General features: G+C 39.6%; 1 protein-coding gene across 1 annotated transcript; it reads left to right on the forward strand.

The window, feature by feature from the left end:
* Positions 1–4,784: 4,784 nt before the first annotated feature.
* On the forward strand, positions 4,785–24,460 carry LOC139916077 (globoside alpha-1,3-N-acetylgalactosaminyltransferase 1-like). Its single transcript, XM_071904865.2, has 11 exons — positions 4,785–4,945; positions 9,373–9,414; positions 10,086–10,196; positions 10,622–10,654; positions 13,031–13,165; positions 14,888–14,996; positions 15,616–15,729; positions 22,020–22,136; positions 22,575–22,708; positions 23,278–23,355; positions 23,657–24,460. Exons 1-11 carry the CDS (start codon positions 4,875–4,877, stop codon positions 23,802–23,804), a joined length of 1,092 nt encoding a protein of 363 aa, XP_071760966.2. The 5' UTR covers positions 4,785–4,874; the 3' UTR covers positions 23,805–24,460.
* The last annotated feature ends 1,346 nt before the right edge of the window (positions 24,461–25,806 follow it).

Raw genomic sequence — 25,806 nt, forward strand, 5'->3', positions numbered from 1 at the left:
ATTATTCAGTCTTATGCAAGATGTGTGCTCCTGTTTCTGATCCAGATTATGACTTAGGACAAAGATGCTCTCTACACACAAGATGACGCATTACAAGCTGCGGCAATGGTATGAAATGGTATATACTTCCTGTCTCCTAAGTGGGCGTGGTCGCCTCTCCCCCCCATCCCCCCACCTCGTTTGGAAATGTGAACGTCATGTGGATGGATGAAAGCAGATTGGGTTGTGCGTCGTATGATGTTATCGGTAGTTTTAACTTTTAATTCATGGTTTCACGTATAAGTCCCTTTAAATTTCTGTTTATCCAGTTGGAAAGCGACGTCGGCAGCACTGCAGTGAAACCAGACCGACGGGATATATGATGATGTTGCCAGATTTTTTTTTTTTTAGTGTCAGAATGTTTGGAAGATATGTGGCTTGTGAAAAATGGGTCCAATATTTACTTCGGTGACTATGGGGCGAAAGAATCGGTCATATTCTGTGCTCACGTTCACTTCTCCCATTGGAGTGAATAGACTCAGGACCTGCCGCTAGTCTCTTAAAGGGGCGGGGCAGTGGCGAAACCCACGTGACACAGATACAGGAAATGACTCACAGTTGCGCCGTCTCGCTTCTAAACCGTCTCTGGCTCAAACTCCACCAGGATTTCAAAAGCAAACTAAATGCGCGATTTGAGTGGCTGGCTTGGATCTAGCATCGCGAGACTGTGGTTGATTGCGTCTCTCCCGCTTGAATTCAAACAGTGGCCTTACAGCTACACTGACGGCAACAGCGTCCTTCTCAGGTGAGTGACATGACATTTTTGGCTGGACCGCAACAGCGGGGCCAGCCCTATAAACGCTGTCACTGACTGACTGACTGACTGACTGAGTGATGAAGTTACACCATTGGTCGGCTGTGGCACGTGGCACACCCATACACGGTCCAGCCATATACTAGGTTTTGACCTAGTCTTGTTATATTGTTCCAACAATTAACATATTTCACCTGTGACCATGCACCCACCTCTAACTTGCGTTCCCATAATTCAATTTCAAGATCTGCCTTTCTAATCTGCCGCCCCAAGTACACCATTTCTTGGTCAGTTTTTGCCATCTTCTTGATGAGATGCATTTTGTACAACTCCTTTACCGGTAACTGGGAAAACGTAAGGATGGCATTAAATTCTACAGTTCTACATGCGGAATTAACCTGGCATTTACTGAACATCTCACTGTGTCAATCTGTGCTGTGGAGGTTGATGGACCCTCCTGGTAATGCCCAGCCATGCTCTGTTAAAAAGGATAAGAATGTGCAGGTTGTTTGTCCATTCATTATTTATTCTCATCACTTCAGTGTAAATGTCAAACTCCAAATTCCACACAAGAATGTAAAGAAATGTGAATGGAGAGAGAACTATCAGTAGCTACCATACATAATATTAAGATGTATACCTCTGTAGGCCTCTCTGAATCCCTCTCTGTGGCAGCAGACAACGTGTCTTCTTCATCATCATCATCATCCTGTGATGAAGACGAGCATTCTGTTTCGGTATACTTTAAACTACTATGTGGCAAGATCTCTGGAGTATTGAGTACTTACAACTGCAAGGAGTTCTGTTGTGGCAGGAGGCTCAACAAGGCAGATAACACCATCAGTAACTGTTGGGAAAAATGAAAAACCCAAAAAAGAAATACATATATATATATATATATATACATACACACACATCTCAGCACTTGTGTCCTGGGGGGTGATTGGCTAGGATGAGCTCCCTCCAGGGATGCTTTCAGCCACTGGTCGCCCAGTGTTCTGGCTCAGGGCCAGCTCTTCTGCCTCTGTCAGAGGTGGTGGCGGTGGCCCTCCACCCGTTTTGCGGGCCTCTGCCTTCTTTCTGTTGGCTGAGTAGAACTCAAATGTCAATCTACTAAACAGGATATTAGGCGAGAGGACATTTATGTGTGTTAAAACAGCATTCTGTTGGGGGTTAAAGCTACTACACGTTGAAATAGCCACTGAATGATATTTACTTTGTTTAATGTCATATATGATTAAAACCAAAGTGAGGTACAATCATGAGCCTATAGGCCTAAGCAAAATATGCCTTACCTGTTTGAAGTAGCCTATGTTTTTATTCCAAGTGCGCTTTGCGCCCGTCGGATTGCACCTAAATGAAAATAAAATTTTATTCAATACCATTCCACCACTTTTTCACCTGTAATATTATTAGAAAGTGTGGTTAAATGTTAAATGAATACACTACTGCATTCAAACTTACGCATTGACTCGGGCAGCAATTCTCTCCCACGCCAATTCTCTGCATTGAGGTGCTTACATTCATGATTTTGCATAGGCATACTAACCTGAAAACCTATTATTGCGAATCGCGAGAAAGTTTCAGAGCGACAGACACACAGAGTGTCCCCGTAACCATAGTAACTCACTCTCACTCCTGCCTGCGTGCGCACGGCGCGAGAGGAGAGGGAGAGACGCAGAAGAGCCGCTGACAGATTACTCTGAGCACCATGCATGGGAATAAATTACAATATAATAGATTTGTGTATATTTCTCGCTATTCAGATGGTCTTCGAAGGTGCCAACGCCGTTCCGGATCGTCCCGGCCCACTTTAACCCCTGGTTAGATTCAGAGTTTGTTGAACCGGCTTTCTGGAATAGAGAGCCTAAGTCCCTCCCCTTCCGGTGGACCACCATGGGACCTTATTTCGGAAAACATATGTACGGTAGTCAACGGCGAGAGACAAATAATTGTTTGATCCCGTTTGAATTGTGCCATGAATTACACATATGATGTTTTGTCAATTTAAATGATAATTTTGCAAGTCAAGAAAGTCGCAGTTTGTGGTAAAACTGTTGAACTATAAGACTGTAAAAATACGTAATTAGAAAGACTACACACCCAAAAGTCGCGCAAGTGACGTAACTTCCTCTCTCCACAAGCTACCCAGAGCCGCTGAAGCTAAGTCCCTCTCAGATAGCAGGAGTATTATACACAACCTGGAAGGTAGACAGTAGGAATGGATTTAAACTGGTTTAGGATAGTTTTAGTACAGTGGGGACTAACGTTAACGCGATGCCTGTGTGTTTCGTAAGTTTCGTTCCATGTTGGTGTTGGTGACGTATATTGTGCGAGACGAGAGATGTAGTTCACTGAGCGGTTTCACACAAAACTAAACGTTACTGTACTGTTTTACAACAAACTGCGACTTTCTTGACTTGCAAAATTATCTTTTAAATTGACAAAACATCATATGTGTAAGTCATGGCACAATTCAAACGGGATCAAACAATTATTTGTCTCTCGCCGTTGACTACCGTACATATTTTTTCCGAAATAAGGTCCCATGGGGGACAGCGGAAGGGGAGGGACTTAGGCTCTCTATGGACCCCAGGTCATGTGCACAGACAGTGTTGTGCAAGCAGGGAAGATGTATCAAGTAGTCCAGAGCATAGAAACAGAAAACAGTCCAGAACAACTAGACTTCAGCACACTCCTAATTGACTGGGCTGGCTATGGCAAGAAGTGTTGTGCCCCGGATGGACTGGAGGCTAAAGGTGTTCCGTGTACAGCTGCATTTTCGAAATTCTTGAATTCATTTCTCAATCAAACTCAACCACCAGCAAAACTGTCTGTATCTACAGCCCATTTTGCAAATGTCAAATGTCAATTTTGCAAAAAGTTCAATACTTACTGTAACATATAACATTCATGTGGACAGCAATTTGCTAAATCACAAATACTATATTGAAATATCTGAAATCTATTCAAAATGCTAAAAAAAAAAAAAAAAAAGTAGATATAATGTTACAGAGACAAACTGTTGATTGGAGTTATGTAAATTACACCAAGCACAGCTGATTCCCATCTCAGTTGGAGCCCTACCCAACTGTAAACTACATCAATTGTACTGTATTACAGTGTATTCTGTAGTTACTGTATGCCAAAAAACCCTGACAAAAACAAAGCACACTGAAGCCTTTCTTCACATTTCTTATACTGTCAACCAAAGAACAGAGTAATACTTAAGCTAATTGCAATACCAAAATAAAACATTGAAGAAGAAAGAAAAACACACAAAATCATTTACTACTTCAAAGACTGACAAGACTTGGTGCATCTAATGTGATGGTTCCTGTTGTCAGTGGTTTTTATTTCATTGTGTTCTGACTGACAAAGTGTTCTTTTTGGGAGGAAACTAGTTCTGGTGTTTTGGTAGAATGATTTGATGCAGAGTTTTGGTAGTTGTTGGTGTGTTTTGGGCATGAAATGAGGGAATTGTATGAAGAGTTTTGAAAAAGTGAACTCAGTATTTACAAAAGCTTGTAACCAATTGTTAAAAAAACTGTAAGGGGAAAGTCAGGGTGCAATAGATCTTTCATGCATCGGATCGTTGGTCAGTGCTGCATGGAAAATGAGGGGCATTCTTTCTCTCCCTCTTTCTCTCTCTCCTTCTTTATTTGCTTACCTCTCTCTCTCTCTCTCTCTCTCTCTCTCTCTCTCTCTCTCTCTCTCTCTCTCTTCCTGCCCCTTCTCAGTCTTCCTCTCTCTACCGCCCTGCGTTCTTGTCTCCATCCCTCCCCTCTGTCACTCCCAGTCTGTTTGCTCCTCCCAGTAATTTTGAGAACCTGACTACATCTTCATTATCAGCAATGCAATGAGAACATGTTGCTATGAGGAATATACCACACTGCAGCTGCTATACTGGCACTGACCTCTTCATTTAGTTTAGTTTACTTTAGTTTAGTTTAGTCAGTTTAGTTTGGCTTAGTCCTGCTCTCCTCTGTTCAGTTCTGTTTTTATTATAATTCTATATAATTGATTGTAATTGATCGTACGGATTGAGCAATCTATAAAAGAGATTAGACTGAGCGTTAATATGTTGCGCTACGTGTCCAGGACTTATCTAAATATTCTTGTCATCTCTGCTCTTCTTCTCATCCTCCTGGGGTAAGACTTTTAACTATTAATATTTAATAATATTAGAAATTAAAGCAATACGCTTTATTCATATAATGTTTTTCAGTGTTTTTATTATGAAGAGAATAACAGCTGAAACCATTAAACAGCAGCAAAAATCAGTACAGAATATTTTAATAAAATAATAGATTCTGTGTGGTTGAGGCATTTAATCAAAATAACTTACAATATTCAGTTTGTGTTATTTCTTAAACAAATTTTTCAGATGAGCCAAACTGCCAGTTTTTCATTAGGTGCAGACAAACACTGTTGAAATGTAAAGAAAATAAATGTGAAAGATTACACTTTTCTTTCCTTTTATTGAATATACTTAACACTTTGAAAATTGATGATTGTGGAATGAAATTGAACATATAATTGGATTACAGTAATGTGATCCCAAAAAAATCATAAATGGAATCTGTTACTGAATTGGAAAAGGAGGTTGCGCTTCAACAATATGGGATTCTCAGTGGAGTGCTAAACCCAAAATCCAGAGCATGTTCCAAAAACTATGAAAGGTAGCACATCTCAAATTTCCATGTCAAGGAGGAAAAAAATACTAACATTTCACTTATTTATTGGCTCACATCACAATAGAAAAATGCTGACGTGTATAGCTCAAATGCTACTTCTATTGTGATGTGAGCCAATAAATAAGTGAAATGTTAGTATTTTGTCCTCCTTGACTTGATGTGCTACCTTTCATAGTTTTTGGAACATGTAATCTGTTACTGTTATGGTAACAAAACAGCCATAGGAAAAAGGTGATTACATTTGAGAAAAAAAAAAAAAAAAAGGGTAACCTTCTACAAACATGGTGGTTTCACTCAGGTCACAAGGGTAACCAAGAAAGGACTTTTATTTCTGTTGATGTTTAACCAGAAAATGCTATATTTTAGAGAGAGAGAGAGAGAGAGAGAGAGAGAGAGAGGGAGAGAGAGAGAGAGAGGGAGAGGGAGAGAGAGAGGGAGAGGGAGAGGCAGAGGCTTCGCAGTGCTCAGCAGAGGGAGGGGGGGGGTTGTGTGTGCCCAGCCTGTGTGACACAGAGCTTCAAGAGAAAGCGAGGAGCATAAAACAAGCATGAAAAAAAGAAAGAAGCGAGTCAAAAGAGTTTTTCCAATGCTAAGAAGGGAACTTCAAGAGACGGTGTTGTTTTGACAGTGGAAAAGTAAGTTACGGTTACAGTTATAGTGTGTGTGCGCGCGCAATGGGGGAGAGGTGGGCAATAGGAAGGAGAGGGTGAAAAATGTAAATAAATAAATAAATAAATAAAACAAAGTACATGTTGCTGTGAATGTGAATTTGTAATTAATTAAATACATTTCCATATATGTCAATTCATGGTTCTTTGTGTTCTTTGGATTTATTGATAGTTTACTAATTTAGATGTCATGGCAACTGTATATTTGTGAGTTTGGGTCCCCGGGAAACACCAAATCTATCTTTTGGGTCCCAAGCTGAAAAACTTTGGGAACCCCTGATCTATATAATGCTCTTGGTTGATAGTTAACTAGGGTTTACCAAATAAAGCATGGAAGTATACATGTAGAAACATCAATAAAGAAATTAAACTGAAATTTGAGGAAAATTAAAACAACATACCCATTTGTTAGTACATTTTTTATTCATCACTATTTTATGTTATTTTTGTATTTTTGAGAATGTGAATAATAATTCAAAAGTAGTGCTTTTACAAACATTACATCGTGAGATGGCCTTTGCTGCCTTACAAACTTTAACGGTAGGTAACGTTATTACCTTGTGCTTTTTAAGTAGCGTTAGAGGAAATAGGATAACCGACAGCCTTTAGGCAAAAGGTCGCCAAGACGAACCCACAAAAGACAACAATACAACTAAAGTAAACTTATTTTTAATCAATGTAAAAGAAATGTACTCACTGAAAACTCCCCTCTTTTTGTTACAATAAATTATAATCTTGAGTCATGGTCACCCCCCTATTCTCAGTCAGGCTACTAGTGTGATTTTTCCACTTGACTATGCTGCCCTTGTCCTCGGGACAAAAATGACCCGCTCTCACTGTCCCTGCTAGTATAAGACTCTTCACTTAATTTTTAACCCAAAATCTATTTTGCATGAAGAAACAACCTGTCACGCAGCAACAACTTGGGGAATAACTGCGTTTTCCACCAAACATTCCAGGAGACTGTATTTATTCAGTGTACACCACTCGTTTTTACTGTAAAATACACATCATAAGTGGACTGGTACTGGAGCACCTTTATAACATTATGACCCCATTATGAAAAGAGTGCTTCATAGTTACTACAAATAATTTATAAATACTTCAATTAGTCTGTAATTGATTTAATAACTGCAGGGTCAAAAATGACATGAAATGTACAGCTTTTATAAAAATATAAAAAAAAGGGAAATGTTTCACTTTTTCTAATTGTAAGATCACTCCAGGAGAAGTCATCAAATTTCATGCAGAAAAAAAATAATTTAGGAGGTTTTCACTGCTGTTTTTACTTCCAACTGCATCACAATAAAAATAAACAAAGCTACCCATGTGGGGGTGGAAAAACAACAAAAAAGTGCCCTTGCATGCATACTTTGTGCCCAGTTGGGAACTGGTACCCTCCCTCAGGCAATCGAGGTGGGCAGGTTCAATTCTATTGATGAGGAGGAGAGACTTTGTACTGTATGTGAACTGGGTGTTGTTGAAGATGAATTTCATTTTTTGTTTCAATGTACGTTATATGAGGAACTAAAACTGCTTTTATTTGAGAAAATGCAAATCAAGAAGCCTGAGTTGTTCTGTTTAAGAGATGAGGTTAAGTTGGTTGGTTATTCAGAGAGGAAGTTTTTGGCGTGGCCAGTTCAATTGGGAAAGCATGGAAACTGAGAATGGAGAAGCTGTGTATTTGAATGTATGACTTGTATTTGTATATGTTTTGATTATTATTTGTTTCTGGTTCTTGTTTGTTTGTTTGAACGCCACGCCTCTGTGTCTTGTAAGCCCACACGGGCTGGGCACCATGTGGTGGTACCATCATCTATCTATCTAAATCTACTTTGCTCAGCCCAATTTGATGGTAATGTATAGAAAAGATGGATTAAAAAGGGAAAAGGTTGGGATTCATGGGGTTCGCCCCAATAAGCGATAACCATGTCGCAATGCTTCAAGGCATCGAATTGAACTGAATTGAACACGCGCCGTGGGCCATGCAATACCAAGCTTTTAACCAGTAGATGTTAGTCCAACCCGAAAAGTAGTTTTTGTGTTTGGTCTCCCTTTATAAATTGGAGCAATTGTTTTTGTGTTTGTCACGTCACACGTGACTGTCCAACACCAGAGGGCAGTTGAACATTATGTGCGTGAACAACCTACACTCTTTTTCAGTTGGATGCTGCATTTAGAAAAGTTAATCAATTGGATAAATATTTTCCAATCCATTGTAACAGAACATATGCTCAGCCATTCATTTTCACTGGATTTTTGAAAACTGTCTAAAACCTTTCTTTTAGAACCAATTTCAACTTCAGCTTCAGAAATCTTTTAATTATTCATGATGGGCAACCATGGTTGACTTGTATGAAATATCATGTTTGACATTTATTATAAGGTAATCAGAAAAAGAGAATAACACGTATTTATAAGCTATGCTATCTGCTACAATGGACAGACACTGCTGGCTTTTGTTAGATCCATTTTGGTTGCCTACAGAATTATTATTATTTTTGATTGAATTATTATTTGAAAATTGATGTTGACGAAATGAATGAATATGTTCACAACTTAATGCTTACTGTTATATTATTTGTAGATAGAAGTCTGCCCTCTGCTGCTCATTTTTATGTATGCGACTGCAGTATAGACCGGATGGGACGTGTGTATCTATTTAGGCAGGACAAAGTGGGAACAGGTGGGCTTAGTTCAGACCGCTTGCTTTTTGTTTGGTCATGTTTGTTTTATTTATTGATGTTTTCAACACGTATATGGAGACGGAAAATAAATACGTCTTTTGCAACAAGTTTGGAATTGTATTGGTGAAGTTTTTGAAAGCAAGAAGAGTCAGAAACATACAACTGCCTGTTTTACAGTGGCTATAGAGAATTGTTAGTAAGCCACAACAGCTTTTGACAATCTTTTTTTTTTCTTTTTACCTCAACTTCTCTGCAATTTGATATTGTTGGCCTCCTAATTTTTACTTTGAGGGACTACATCAAATTAAGGTTTCCTTTTGCTTGAAATAAAGCTGTCATACCTTTGTTTTGCTTTAACCATAACAACAAGTTTAATAAAAACTAGTGTATATTATAACATCAGCGCAGGTAATGAAAAACGAAATTGCATTATTGACCTTATACATTCCCACATGGCAACCTTGTAACTACTTCTGTAGTTTTCGCTGGTTATTCTCTGGTTAACCTCTACCTGTGTGTCTTCACAGGGGCATCTACATCTACTCAGGATATAACATCACATCCCTAAGGTAAGGTCTACTTTCTGCTTGGGTTTTGTGAAAGATATACAGAGGACAGGTCATTTAAAATGCATGAAACAAGACATGAAACTTTTTTAGTCAAGAGGCCACAGTGGCCAGTAGATTCAGATTTTACTAGCCAATTTAACTCGTTAGCAGCTCAAGAAAGTTTATGAATAGAATAAAAGTAGATAGTAGAAGTGATAAACATAGCATTTGGCTGGGGGAAATGTGATGCTCTACAAACGACAAAGCATATTGTTATATGTTGGCCTGGAATGTAGGCCATGGTACTCCCATGGTCCTGCAAACACAATGGAAGTTCCAGGAAGTGTTTTAGCCATTCATTCTTATTATAGAGTACAAGCTTTCTCCAGATCTTATTTTAGGAATCATTTATTTGTTCCTCTATGAATCATATTTATAAAAGTTACAGTTATAGCCTACGGTTATACCGATTGGGTGTCTTTATAAACTCATTAAAATAGTTAAGAGTTAAAACACGTCCTGGAACCACAGTGGGGAGCAGGACCCACCCTGATGCCAAAAAGGTTTTCAGTATATGAATTCTAAAGGAAATTAAATTCCTCATTTGACTTCATTCAACCAAGCTCTGGTGTCGACTATATTTAAGTGCATGGTTCAAACCAGGTATGTTTACTGTGTGTTTTCCTTTTAAGTTTTTGTGAGGACTGTGATAACAAACCTAAGCCAAAGATGAAAGATGTAACCACAAAAGATGGCTCACACAATGGCAGCTGGATGATCGGCGAGCTAAAGATGCAAAATGGGTGAGAGTTCACTTCTCTTTTGACTTAAAGACTGACACAGTTGGTACAACTTCAGGTATAAATTTATACTTGTTATGACTCTGTATTTTTAGTATTATATGGTTTAGTATTTTATGTATTTTTGTTATTCAATTCTACATTCTTTCCCTACTATACAACATTCATACAATCTCAACTGCACTTTTAGAGGGGTATTAAATAATCTATGACCCTTATAAGACCAGTAGTATAGCATCGGCAGAACTTGTCTCCACATACACAAGTTCCACCTCCCCCCCACCCCCCCCCCAAAAAAAAACACACACACACACACACACATTACCCCCTCCCACCCCACCTTTCCGCTTTAGCACCTGACAAAGTAATGATTCAATAAAGACAATGGCATTACAGCAATAAAGCCATATTTTGCTTTTGTTTTTCAGACTGAATTATCCTCAGCCTAGCACACAGCAAGGGTAAGTTATTCCAAAACAGAGAGTACAGCTCATATGTGTAAAATATACAACCACCTAATGACAGCCATTGATTAAAAATGTTTGGGCAATGACATTTTCAATCGCAGCCATGTTATTTCCAAAATCCTGCCCCTCGACTGTTGCAAAGTAACTTTGTAATTCTTTGTCTGCTGATCTTTTGAATACATCTCACCATGGCCTTTTTTTGGCGGATATTGCTACATTGTTTTAACCATCACTTTAGTTCTAGAGAAGAGGCATTCATAGCACAGCCTTGATAAAAACTCTCCACAGCTCTGATCCTAGCAAGCGCATCACATTTTACACCATGGGAGTACTGCACGCTTAGAACCGCAATATACAAACTTGTACTTTGACTCAAACAGTGCGGCCTTCCGCATGTCAAGATCCGCAGTGCACAGGCACCAACCACAATAAAAAACTCCCTCTCATATGTTTTTGTTTAAATGCGTCAGGTGTTTTTTATACAAGCAAGGATTATAGCTTCCTCTTTGGGTGAGTGCTCTTCATAGTCTAGAACGGTTAGGCCTGTGCTTTCTAGCACAGTAGATGGCTGACGATGATGATTCTACCAAATGGGATATTTTAATAACTTCCCCAACTGTGTAGATGAGGCAAACTGATGCAAAAAGTTGTGGTGTGTATCACTGCTTTCAGTTTTAATTTTAGCAGCCCCTGCTGATGGTGATATGATTACATGAGACTAAAAGGAGAAGTAAGTAAGTTTAACAAGATGTGGTCTTGACCAAGGCGCCTAACCAGCTCCTGTTGCTCCAGTGGCTCAGTGACAAACAAAAGACAGCTGTGGTTGTAATGCCAATACTGTTGAGTAGCTGTCAGGTGTGAGTCTGTTCAGCTGTATGAGCATGGAGCAGGGCACTGGATGGAAGAAAGCAAGCGTGCTCCGACAACCTACCCCGCAGAAAAATACATGGCGAACAAACAATGGTTATGGCCATGTTAACATCAACTCGTCATTCTTTTAGAAACTGTGAGTGTGATACAGAATGTATATAACTGTGAGTGAAGCAGAGAGTTGCTAAAAAGGAGCGAGCATACTCAACCTATCCTGGGTAAATAACAAACGACATTTGATTACTCTGGACACCAAACAATTACAGAAACACTAAAAATACTAGAGAAATATCAGTATTATATAGAGTCTGTTGAGGAAAAAGTTCTGGAGTCAGAGGTTCGTCTTACTTGAGTATATATTTATTAAAAGGAGTCTCATGAGAGGAAGAGATGCACACAGCACATAGGCTACATACACTTCTTCAAAGGAGAATAGATTTGAGCTGGTCTTTATGTATCTTCCAAGGACGCACAGAATGTGCTGACATGGGAACAGGTCACAGAAAAGAGTTACAGCATCATATGTTATGGCTTAGTTTAGAGAATCTACAGATAGTCTGGGACATCCAGGAGCCACTTGTGTCAAGAGACCTCTGGCCTAGTAAGTTATGGCCCAAAGGTTACAGTGAGGTGACCATTCATCATGAAACAGTGCATTCCCCGAGGGAGACCAGTTAAGCTGTTACATGTATGTTAAATTTTCTTCCACAGAGTCATATACTAGTAAATACTAGTACACAGTAGATATGCTATGGCACTTTGGTAAGGCTGCTTCAATCCATGAACTGGCTACCAGTCTGTTGCCAAGCCTTTGTGAATTAAGCTGGTTAGGATTCATATGTTATTCTACGACAGTCTAATGAATAATTGAGAAACTAAAAAACTCTCTCCCCAAGCTAGAATCCAAAGAACTGAGACTCAAAACTGTGATTTTGTTAAGATGAGCTGCTCTATAGACAATACATGAAAGACTTTATTTGTATGTATGTTTGCATTATGCACCATCTTTGTTTACACATGCGGGATGCCAGTCTATTGCAAGGCTTTTTAAGCCTTTGTGAAGGTAGTCATTCTTCATGAACAGAATGCAGAAGGTTTCTTCCATTTGTGTGCATATGTCTGTGTGTCTGTGTACTTCTGTGTTTTGTTGAAGCCTGAGAAACTAAGTGGAAAAAACAGATAGGGGTTTTAACATTAATGGATTTAAAGAAGTACACTATTTTTTATGCAAATAACACTGTGTGATGAGAAGACTAGTAGCAGTTTTACCTGTATGCCACCACCTGTGTGTCCAGTATCTACTAAGTCTGCTACTGTGCACGTTTTAGCACATTGCATATGTTTAGTGGTGTAGTGTAGTATCTCGGCGCACTAAATACTGAACACAAAGACGCAAAATTACTGCTGATCTTCATGTTACACAATGGTAGGTTGAACATAGAGCTGATTTTGCCAAAATATTGGTATTGATTGAAATCAACATCTTTTTCCTCTCTCCAGACGGACTGATGTGAACTCAGTGACGAACTGGAACGCTCCTCTGGTCTGGGAGGGAACCTTCGATCCAGTGGTTATAGACGCGATCTACAAGAGAATGGACCCCAGAATCGCTGCAGTGGTGTTTGCTGTTGGCAAGTAGGTACACATGACTTCCTCCTCTCCTCTCCTCCCCTCCTCTCCTCTCCTCCACTCTCCTCTCCTCCACTCCTCTCCCATCCTCTCCTCTCCCCTCCTCTCCTCTCCTCCCCTCTCCTCTCCTCTCCTCTCCACTCCTCTCCTCCACTCCTCTCCCCTCCTCTCCTCTCCTCCACTCTCCTCTCCACTCCTCTCCTCTCCACTCCTCTCCTCCACTCCTCTCCCCTCCTCTCCTCTCCTCCACTCTCCTCTCCACTCCTCTCCTCTCCTCTCCTCCCCTCCCCTCCCCTCTCCTCTCCTCTCCTCCCCTCCCCTCTCCTCCACTCTCCTCTCCTCCCCTCTCCTCTCCTCTCCTCCCCTCCCCTCTCCTCCACTCTCCTCTCCTCCCCTCTCCTCTCCTCTCCTCCACTCTCATCTCCTCTCCTCCCCTCCCCTCTCCTCCACTCTCCTCTCCTCCCCTCCCCTCTCCTCTCCTCTCCTCCACTCTCATCTCCTCTCCACTCCTCCCCTCCCCTCTCCTCTCCACTCCTCTCCCCTCCTCTCCTCTGCTCTGCTCTCCTCTCCTCCCCTCCCCTCCCTTCCCCTCCCCTCTCCTCTCCTCTCCTCCCCTCCCCTCTCCTCTCCTCTCCTCCCCTCCCCTCTCCTCCACTCTCCTCTCCTCCCCTCCCCTCTCCTCTCCTCTCCTCCACTCTCATCTCCTCTCCACTCCTCCCCTCCCCTCTCCTCTCCACTCCTCTCCCCTCCTCTCCTCTGCTCTGCTCTCCTCTCCTCTCTTCTCCTCCCCTCTCCTCTCCTCTCCTCCCCTCCCCTCTCCTCTCCACTCCTCCCCTCCCCTCTCCTCTCCACTCCTCTCCCCTCCTCTCCTCTGCTCTCCTCTCCTCTCCTCTCCTCCACTCTCCTCTCCTCTCCACTCCTCCTCCTCTCCTCTCCTCTCCACTCCTGTCCTCTCCTCTCCCCTCCTCTCCCCTCCTCTCCTCTCCTCTCCTCTCCACTCCTCTCCACTCCTGTCCTCTCCTCTCCTCTCCTCTCCTCTCCTCTCCCCTCCTCTCCCCTCCTCTCCTCTCCTCTCCTCTCCACTGCTCTGCTCTCCTCTCCTCCCCTCCCCTCCCTTCCCCTCCCCTCTCCTCTCCTCTCCTCTCCTCCCCTCCCCTCTCCTCCACTCTCCTCTCCTCCCCTCCCCTCTCCTCTCCTCTCCTCCACTCTCATCTCCTCTCCACTCCTCCCCTCCCCTCTCCTCTCCACTCCTCTCCCCTCCTCTCCTCTGCTCTCCTCTCCTCTCCTCCCCTCTCCTCTCCTCTCCTCTCCTCCACTCTCCTCCCCTCCCCTCTCCTCTCCACTCCTCTCCCCTCCTCTCCTCTGCTCTGCTCTCCTCTCCTCTCCTCCCCTCTCCTCTCCTCTCCTCTCCTCCACTCTCATCTCCTCTCCACTCCTCTCCACTCCTCTCCTCTCCACTCCTGTCCTCTCCTCTCCACTCCTCTCCACTCCTCTCCTCTCCTCTCCACTCCTGTCCTCTCCACTCCTCTCCTCTCCACTCCTGTCCTCTCCACTCCTCTCCACTCCTCTCCTCTCCACTCCTCTCCTCTCCACTCCTGTCCTCTCCTCTCCTCTCCTCTCCTCTCCTCTCCCCTCCTCTCCTGTCTGTCTGCCCATCTATCTGTCTATGTGAGCATATTGGTAGAATCCATTTACCAGGCTCTTCTGTCTTGTCTTGATCTGTACCAGATACACCCGTTTCTTAAAGGGCTTCCTGGAGACAGGTGAAAAGTACTTCCTGGTTGACTTCAGGGTCACCTACTACATCTTCACAGACAATGAAGCACAGGTTCCCAAGGTGGGTGGTTTTTATTATGATAGGTACTACTTATTAGACTATTACTATACTATTATTACTACATTAACAATGTTATTAGCAGTAGTAGTAGTCACAGCAATATAAGTAGTTTTACAAGGACAAGCTCTTCATTTCTCAATTTCCTGTGAGATGCTACATGATGAGACTTGCAGCTTTGCACAAATCTTGGTTCATAGCCTAAACAGAAAAAAACCCCAACATAAACACAATATAGCTATAGTTTACCATTAAAGTCACAATGAAATGGAAAAAAACTTGCTAGCCAGTTCGACATATCATAACGAACACCTGTTTAACAATAAATGCCAAAAAAATTTACAAAATTTGTATTTTGTTTTCCCATATTTTTATATCAAAATTATTTTTTACTTTCTGCTACAAGTATTTTTGAACCTTTGAACCCTTTGATGAGTCGCTCTGCACGTTGTATCCTGCCACAACATCCTCTTTCAGAAGCAAGACACCATTGAAACACTGTTTCCGTGTGACTTCAGTTGTTTATATGTTTATATAGTGTACTTGAATTTTATTGTAATTCTGTCATTGTTTCTGACATTTGTTATTCATTAGTTATTATTGTTATTATTTGACTGGTCAGATTGCGCTGGGCAAGGGCCGGAAGATCTCAGTCGTCAATGTCCCCAGTGCCAGCCGCTGGCAGGATGTGGTGCTTGGCAGGATGAAATGGGCCGCCATCACCATCGACAAACAGGTAGGAAGTAATACTGGACACCAACATGAAACTAATGGTTTTATGAACTTACCACTTACTGTGGCTAATGCTTTCGGAATTTCACCAGCCAATTTTATTTGCTAGCTGTCGTAGAAGCTCTTACAACAGAAAAAACTGACTGAAGAACAGTCCTGCCACTGAAAAGTCTAATATGTGTTTGGCTGAAAAACATGGCCGAAAAACATGAAACAGAGACACTATCTTTTATACAGCTCTATCTCTCCCCCATCAGATCTCTATGTGACTTCCTGTTTACCACAAACTCAGAGTTCACTGAAGTGTAAGTCAAAGTTTTGTGGTCTCACCATGGGTCTCACTCGGTTCAACTATAGATTGTGTTTTCAATGCTCCAACTGCCTCCTATCTATAACTCCAGCAAGCCACAGAGGCTGAGTAGCACATAGGGCTCGGCTCTATTTTCGTGATGACACTGATGGACGATGGAGGGGCTCAGGGGATTCACAAATGTGTTCATAAGATATCTCTTAAAAAATGACATGAGAAGAAATTTTAGAAAGTTCTAAAGAAGGCTCTTGAGTGCAATTCCTCAATATTTTCTTAGTAACAGTCTCATTTCTTACGAATTTCTTTAATTTTCCTACTTACAAACTTCTCAAAATAGGCCCTGAATTAATAATGGTTAATGGCTCACTACCATTGAGGAACATGATTGCTGGTCTAGCAAGCCTATATTGTCTATTGATGGGGAAGTATAAGGGAATCCATTCTGTCATTCGTCATTTCTGTTGACTGAGACCTGTTGTACTGAAATGTGGACAGTTTTAGCTGTGGTATCAAAAGCACCATCTGTAGAAGGGGTTGTTAACAAGATGGCGTTGATCACCATTGATTTACCGGCTCAGCGCAAACAAAAGCAAACAAGATTAAAAAACTTTGACGTTTCAATTTATTTATATACAATTAACAACATTTGTAGTTTGGTATGACATGCTAATTTGACATTTTTTAGTGATCGTTTTGAGCCAGAACACCGTTAAACACGCAGTACTTGTGTGAGGACAGTGGGACTACATTCCCATGAAATTCATCCACAGGGTGGGGAGAAGTGAGGGAAAACTGGGCTGAAAGTAACACTTTGCAAGTGTGTTGTTTGTAAATATAGATAGAACAGTAATGTTGCATGCAATAAAATTTGTCTACATTGTTTTTATTTGTTGTTTATGTTTTTGCACTGCAAGGTTATTACATTGAAGTAAATAATTGTATACATACTGACTTTACAGTACTTTATTGTGCTATGCAATAGAAGGTGATATTAAAATGTTACATTTAATGTTACAATGTAAACACATTGTCCTCATGTGAGGACATCATTTTTTTCAGAAACTACTTACTGTTCAAAGACATTGCTTAGTTTCCATAGTTATCAGGTGCTACTAGTTCCAAATAGCAAGGAGAAATTTAAAATGCACACAAAATCTAAGTAGGGGTCTCACATGGTTAAATGTATGAAATTAGAGGCTTACCTTTTCACTGAAGGAACTTTAAGATAGGTGAAGGTTGTCTAAAAGTTAAGAAAAAAATCAAGAACAAATTTGAGAACATTTCAAGAATACCATTTACTCGTATGTTTCTTCTTAGGAAGAAACATAAGAAGAAACTTAAGAAAATATGTAAGAAATGTTTTTGAGAAAATAATTTTTCCTATTTTTTTTTCTTAAGACTAAAGTTAAGAAAAAAGTGGCACTTGGGAAGATTTTTTGTCTTAAGAAGGTTTTGTGAATCCCCATTTTATATTTTTGTGAGTTGCCATGAAACTGACTGTGGCTAAGTGGGGGTTGAATACTTTCTGAAGGCATTATCCATGCATCATGGAATGTGATTGCTTCTTGGTCACTCCCTGAATGTACAATAGATACAATAGATGTTGTATCAGGCAGCTTTAATGGAACATGGGCATTGATGGTATTTGAATGTAGTGAGTGACTCCAACAACACTCCATTGTATCCATGAAGGGCATTACCAAACGGCAGGCCCGGATTAACACAGTGTGGTGCCCTAGGGTGGCCTCACTTGAAGTGCCCCCCTCCTTCCACTTTACACGCAAAAAAGTGAAATTTAATAAATACAATAAAGATCATAAATTTACATTAACTTAAACTACACAGGCTCAACACACATACTACAGACAAATGTAAGACAATGTACTAACCAACAAATTACTTTACACCATAGATTGACCTACAAATGTCATTTTAGGCACACAAAGCTATACTGTATCAAATTTGAATGCAACTCACATCAAAGACATCATGCTAAAAATCATTGTTTCCACCATAAATTTTCAAAGGCCTGAATGAAGACTAAATGCCAAACCATTACAGAGCATGACTAAAAAAATCATAAAACAAAAAAGAAAAAAAAATCATTACACAGACATCTAATGCAACTTCAGCACCACAGACAAGGCCCCACATACCACCAAATAAGGCAAGCTCAACTGTAGCAATCACTTGCAGAAGGTGAAAGGAGCAGCACATTGAGACAGTGTATTCAGGGATGGACTGGGACTTTTGTCCAGACCAGCCCACCGCAATCGGCCGGACACCAACCATCCTTGCTGGTGATTTCACAACACAACCTGTCAGCTCCGCGGCTCAGATTAAACTGTGCCTGTCATTTGATGTGAGTTTGTTTACAGTTTTTTACGATCGCTAGCAAGCATTTTTCAATACTTATAATACTTTTTCTAAACTCTTCACACACCAACTCACCTACAACACACAGTTGGCAAAACAGTTAATTTTATGCTCAAAATCACATATTATAAACTAAACACCAACACTAATTTTCAAAATGCAAGAATACTTTGTCAAAATACACTAACTCTACCAAAACACTGCAAACATGTCTCAAAATCAAATAATTCTTTCAAAACACTAGCACATGTTTTCTTCCAACAGGAACATTTAGTCAATCACAGCACAATGACATACAAAATACTAACAGCAGATGGTATTACAGAACATGCATTACTTTACATATGTCAGTTCTACCCTTATACAATAGACAGTATATTGATAGTCAATTGTTTTTCACACTGCAGTTTCTTTTGAAGTCACTCTACATTTTTCTTTTGTTGAGTGTAGTAAATGTACGCATTTTTTGTCTTCTTTTTTGCAAAAATTCTATATCAAAAGTGATTGACTCATCTTTACTTTATAGAATGTACAGTATATGAAAAAGGAATAAGTGACAGAATTGCTACAGTAATGGCTTTATTTGCAATAGGAAATTACTGCAAGAGATCAACAAAAATCTGCAATATAGCTGCTGGTTACAGTTGTGTAAAAATAAAATATACAAACAGAAAAAGGCACAGAAGAAAAAAAATAAAATACACAGTCCTTTTCTAATCTACCCGGTCTTCTGCATTTGGCCACATGTTCTTGTCCACATCACTCCTTATATTTTCTCTGGCTATGCACCTTGGGAAGTATCTTTTGGCGTGCCTTATCCACCCCTGGCAGTGTTCAGCTGTGATGGGTCTATTTGCATAACTTCAATCAGCTGTTTCTCAATAGCAATAAAAAAAAATATATAGGACATATATTTGTGTTTCAATATACAATGTGAACTGCTGTTCACTTCAACTTTAGCCTATAAGTTAGGTTTAGAACATGAGGTTATCTGTTCTGACATACAGTGTGAAAGCATTTGTAAATTTGGCAGTAAAAATCCATAATTTTGGTCTTGGTTGAGCTTGTGTGTAAAAGAAATTCAAGAGTTTTTAAAATGTGTTCACTGAATGCATTTTGTGTCAAAGGAACAAGAAATGTGTTAATGGTATGGCCCGCAACAGACCGATGTTGTGCTAACTGTGTTAAGAGTTATGAAAATGTGACTACAGAACTGATAAAAGGTTGCTAGCAATCGTAAAAAACTGTAATGTGGCCGGGAATTCTCCCGGTAGTCCCAATGGCCAGTCCATCCCTGAATGTATTGCAATGCGTAGGCTATTAGAAATTATGGTTGTTATAAGCATCACAAACTGTGCAATTCGTTCTTCACTCTTTTACAGTTTTTCTCAATCGCTTACACACTATAACTGGGCCTATTAACTAAACATCCCAAACCATGACGCCATCTACCAAAAGACAGACCCATTTCCCAAAACTATAAACACTATTCCCCTGTTTCCACACATGATTCAGATTTGTTTAACTTTTTGTGAAAAACTCTACACACAAATCCCTTCATATATCACTGGCTACACCATGTGCTCATTTAGAAAGCACTGACATTCAATATCATTAACTCAAGTCATCACAGCTCGAACCCAATTAACACACAATTCCCCAGGTGCAAACACTAAGAGTCAAAATTGTTCACACACCAATCAGAACCTCAGGATAGATAGATAAAAGAGCCATGGGTCAGTTCACTTGTTTTGTGATGTGATGTTGATGAGAATCTCTGGCCTGACCCAGACCAGAGACGGGATGCTGAGGCAGAATAAATGTGATTTCTTTCTTTATGTACAAACTGGTTTTTTTTTCATTGCTTTATATTGGTAAATACATGGAAATTATTTTACTGTATTCTACGTTCTTTATCAGTTGCATATTTTTACAGTACATTTACTTTTTCACTCAATTTCAGTTTATTTTACTACAGTACATTGAGGAATTACTGTAAAAATTTTGAAAATGTATACATGTGTTGTGTCTCTATATTGTGTTCATCATGTAAAGAGGTTGTTCTGGGGGAAAATCATGTGCCATTATTCATTGCAGTAACAGGTTTTTACGGTAGTGTTTTGAATTGATCTCACCAGTGTGTAATGGCTATTTTGTAGTGTATGTGTATTTGATGGCTTTTGTGTGATGTCTGAAGGCAAAGTTTAGATGTAAGATTACATGGTTTTGAGTGGAGAGTTTGGTTTTGACATGGAAGTTTGAAGTTTGTGAAGATGAGTGTGCAGTTATGCATTTGTGTTTAGAGTTTTGGGAAATGGAGCATAATTTCAAGAAATGTGTCTTGGCAATCAAGAAAAACTGTAAGTTGTGAAAAGGTCTCTCACCCTTACAGTTAGTAACAGGCAGGGTTAAGAAAAGCCTGACTGCGGTGAACACACTTGGGAAAGTAGTTTTCAGCCTACTTTTTTGCAGCAGCTCCTCCGGTGAACGTTTTTTCTCTTCCCACACAAAATGCTTGAACTGGACAAATTCAAATGTGATGGGGAGGCGGGGGCGGGGGGGGGGGGGGGGGGCACCTACACACCAATCACAATTCTTTCTCTTTATATCTTATCTTATTCTTATATTCTTTTTAGTATAAAAGGTTAATTTTGGCCATGTATGCATTCCCGCCAGAGTAATATATAAAGAAAATATGACAAAACTTTTAAAAGTATAATTGTGGTTTGAATGCTGTGGTGCCCCCCCAACAAGGCAAATTGGCTGGTGCCCCCGGGCACTCGCCCGATGCCATATATGGATAATCCGGCCCAGCCAAACGGTCTTACACAAGAACACACATGACACTGACATATGATTCACATCAGGGATTTGTCTTTGCCTTTAAACGGGCCAGAAAATGAAGATTTATTTCTTTTGCCCTTACATGATGTTTAGTTTGATTTAAATGCTGTATGCATCTATTGCAAGAGTGGCCGTGAATGGATTTTGTTTTCTAAATTTAACCTTTCATGATACAAAAGAAACAAAGAAAAAAATCATACATGGGTCTGCATACCCGTCAATCAACATTTCCGTTATACTTTAGCCCCTTTCACACACGCAGCCTGTTCCGTAAATGTGACGGCATGCCGTCATGTGTGAACAGCAGCTGGTGTGGAAATGCCAGGATATCAGTTCTGCCAATTTCCCAGCTCAAGACGTTGTAATGTTACTAGTAATGTAGCTTTTATGCATCTGTTTTTAGTATTGTGAATGTGAGTTCATGTAAAATATTTCCATTTTCTTCACAGGGATAATAAAATAAAAGATGTGAGCATCATTCACTCAACAATGATTATGATAATGTTTTCATAACAAACACATCTGTCATTCTGTTGAAAACTTCTGATTCTGTTGTTTCTAATCCATCTCAAATAAATATGTGGATAGGGAATTAAGGTAATTCTGTGTTCATTTGCATCTAGTCTGTTGCATCTAACAATAGTTTAAATCCTGTTTAATTTGTGGAGTTCCTGCAAATAGACAGATTTAGTCTCACACACAGAACTTGAATTGAACTTCTATTCAACTTCTGTGTTCTCACATCTCATCTGTCCTGTTCTCAGATCCGTCACGAAGCAGACTATCTCTTCATGATGGACATTGACAGCGTCTTCCACAACCGTTTCGGAGCCGAGTCTCTTAGCCGTCTGTCCGCTGTGCTTCACCGTGGCTACTACAAGGTTTTACTCCTCCTCCTATAATATTCATACTTAAGTTAATGAAAGTATAGATATGTTATTGTCTCTTCTACCTCTCCTACATTCTTTCTTCTTCTTCTTCTTCTTCTTCTTCTTCTTCTTCATCTCCTTCTTCTTCTTCTTATCCTAATTATTATTATTATTACGGCCACTACAGGATCTTGTTTTCATAAATTGTGTGTTGTGTTCATAAATGTTCATATTTTATGTTTTTGATAACATTATGGTTTTGATCTCTATGTCCGTGATATTGATGCTTTTGATAGAGCTGATATGATATATATACTTTTTATTGAATAGTTTTAGATTTTTTTTTTGTTCGATTTTTTTGTTTTTGTGATTTTGTGATTGTTTAGTAAAACATGGCACTAACACTGCCAATATTTGAGGTTTTGTTTCACTATTTTTACTCCGTCTCAGAACACCAACAGGGATGCCTTTCCTTACGAGCGCCGGCGTGAGTCCAAGGCCTACATCCCCACTGGTGAAGGAGACTACTACTACACTGCAGCAGTCTGGGGTGGATTCCTGGAGGACATGTACAAACTAGTCAGGTAACAAAAAAAATCCTCTCTCTTAAGAGAAGTTTGTTGTGTTTCTGATGTGATGGACAGTGATGGAGAGAGACTGTAAAGATGAGAGAGAGAGAAAGGGCTGACGACATGGTGGGCATGTACAAATCACTGTCTTCAAAAACCTACATTAGGCTATACATTAGGTTTTGTATATTGTATATTTAAAAAATCTATCAAGCTATCACTTGTCCATAGATCTTTGTTTTATTGGTCGCTGTTCATTTGTGGTGGTGCTGATGAAACACTGTTGTGTGTGCTTCTATTATTACTACTACTACTACTACTTATACTAGGCTGCTGTTACTACTGCCAGTACTGGATCAACTACTACTAGTATTTCTACTACCACTATTAACTGCTGCTGCTGCAACTACTACAACCACCATTACTGTTACTACTATTACTAGTAGTAGTTGCAATACTACTACTTTGCTGTGGGCAAAGCTTAGCCTAGTGGCCTAACATTAGCCAGACTAAGTAAAATTGAATGCAATCCTTCTCAGTGAGTAAATGTTTGAGAGCTCCTTCCACCTCTTGTCGTTCCTCAGGTACTGTTATGACCAGTCAGAGGTGGACGCCAAGAACAAGATCGAGGCTGTGTGGCAGGAAGAAAGTCATCTTAACAAGTAAGTCTGACAATTCATTCCCTCATGTTTAAAGCTTGTCTGACCCACATTTCTTTGTATCTTTCTTTCTTTGTTGTTTCGTCTAGTCAGTTCTTTGAGTGGCTATTCTTACTCAGATCCTTCTCATTTTCTCTCTATTTAGAGTCCAAATGGTCATTTCTTTTGTCATTCTTTTCTATTTGTCTTTTTCTCTATCTTCCAGTTTTTGTGACATAATTGTATTATTATATTGTATTCTATCTATCTATCTATATCCCCCCCCCCCCCCCCCCCCCCCCCCCCTCTCTCGCTCATCTTGTAGGTACCTGTTATACAACAAACCAACCAAGGTCCTGTCCCCAGAGTATCTGTGGTCAGACTACGACCAGCAACCATCGGACATCAAAGTCATCAGGATCTCCCAGCTGGTCAAGAACTATGCAGAGGTCCGGCCTAATGGCGGACAGTGAAGTCAATGATAACCAGGACATAAAAATAGCTTTCTGGTCAACCAAAGTAATTTCTCAGTAGGAAGGATTGATTGAACACTGGAGTGCTGCCTGCCAAAGTGGAAAGTAAAATTAACAGATCACCAGACATTAGCAGAAAAGAACAGGGAAATTCTCTCATCTACCTCATCCTTTTATTTAAAAAAAAAAAAGTCAAAAATAGACATGTCATCTTATTATAATTACTATTTACATTTAATGAACCCAATTTCATCTGGTTTAAAAACTGCAATCAATCCATAGCTTTGGAAGGATATTTGAACTTTTTTCCAGCAAATTTTGAACCAACTTTCAGTGATATAAAAAGTTTATCACACATTGAATTGCTAGAACTTCATACCAGGTCAGATCATTTGGAAGGATGCAAGGGCACTTACATACTTTAAATTACTGGGGGAGCAGCACATTGTGGGGTCTGTTTTTAGCCTGTCCTATTTAATGTGAGTGAATGTAAAAAATATATATATTTTAGGGGGTAGGCCAGTTGTGTGTTTCTTACCTGTATGGTTTATTTGTATATTTTTAAAACAATGTTTCACTTTGTTGTAACATAATTGTAACATAATTTTATAATTATGTTGTAACTGTTTTGTTGTTGTTATTGTTTTTGTTGTTGTTTTCTCATACTCTCCTTATTAAGCACAGAGAAGGGCAACAAACTAGCAACCGACCTCCCTACTGATTATTGGGACAACTAATGGGGGTAGTTGACATCTTAGTCCTACAAGGATTTTTTTTTTTTTTTTTTTTACCATGATGTAAAAAATTTGGAATGAAACCCTTCAAATACTGCTCCAACTATATGAGTTATTTGTAGAGGAATAATATTTTAAAACTTACACAAATTATCAGTGCATTGTAAAACTACTCCCTCTCCATGTTGCTGGATTGTGTTTTAGTCAAAATAGTGATTTAAAGGCACACACAGTATCTGAAGGCTACAGATGCACATTGATCCTTTTGGGGGACAATAAATGGTCTGTCTTTATACCTGCTAGCATTGCATTACATTACATCCCTGTTAACATTAAGCAGTGTTGGGGAGTAGTGAACTAAATATAATTAAACTAGTACTTTAACTACATTTTGCAGTAGCTTGCTGGTAGTTCAACTACATTCATATTTGCATCGTGATTCAAGTAGTTAAATTACTTTTTTGCCATTTTTTGTGTAGTTAACTACTGAAACTACAAACTACAAACAATTTTGGGCCATAAAAGGAAAGGAATGATTTTTGGCGGGTGGTGCAAAAATGTGCCATAGTATTGATAATTCTTACTTGGTTACTTTCTACTGTAATTATTGTTTACATTAATTTTTACTTATTGTGAGAATCTATGTTTAGAATTTATACTGCGGGAGCGAATGGGGAGTAAGCATTCCATTGTACTTGTTACACATGGCAATAAATTATTATTGCTATATATTAACAAATGTTCAGAGAAGTTGTTGCATGCTATTTTAGAAGTTACCTGGCTAACTGAGTAATCCTGCTTGCTGCAGGATTTTCCCATGAATAGTGTGGTATTTTATTTTTTGGTTTATGTATGACCTGTGAACAAGTGGGCACTTTTTACAATAAACTCAATTGAGTGGCATTTTTTGCTGGCATGTGACTTTTTTGTATTATATTTTGTTATAATTTCATATCACATGTACATTGTCAATTTGATCATTTTTTTTACAAAGTAGTTTGAACAAATTTTTCTAAGTAGCTTTAGTTAACCAAACTAGATTTCTCCCTAGGGTAGCTTTGCTGTAGTTCAACTACTTCCAGTGTGAAGTAATTGGTAGCTTGCAAAGCTATGCTTTCAAAGTAGCTTCCCCAACACTGGCATTAAGTTATTACTTTCCAGTATAATTTATTACCACCAGTATGTTAACAACAGACAGCCAAAGATGTACAAGTGGACTGAGCTTTCAGCATGACAGGCTAACAAAACTACAAATTAGATGTGAAAAA

The sequence above is a fragment of the Centroberyx gerrardi genome, chromosome 1 (genome assembly GCF_048128805.1).
Source record: "Centroberyx gerrardi isolate f3 chromosome 1, fCenGer3.hap1.cur.20231027, whole genome shotgun sequence".
Lineage (NCBI taxonomy): Eukaryota > Metazoa > Chordata > Actinopteri > Beryciformes > Berycidae > Centroberyx > Centroberyx gerrardi.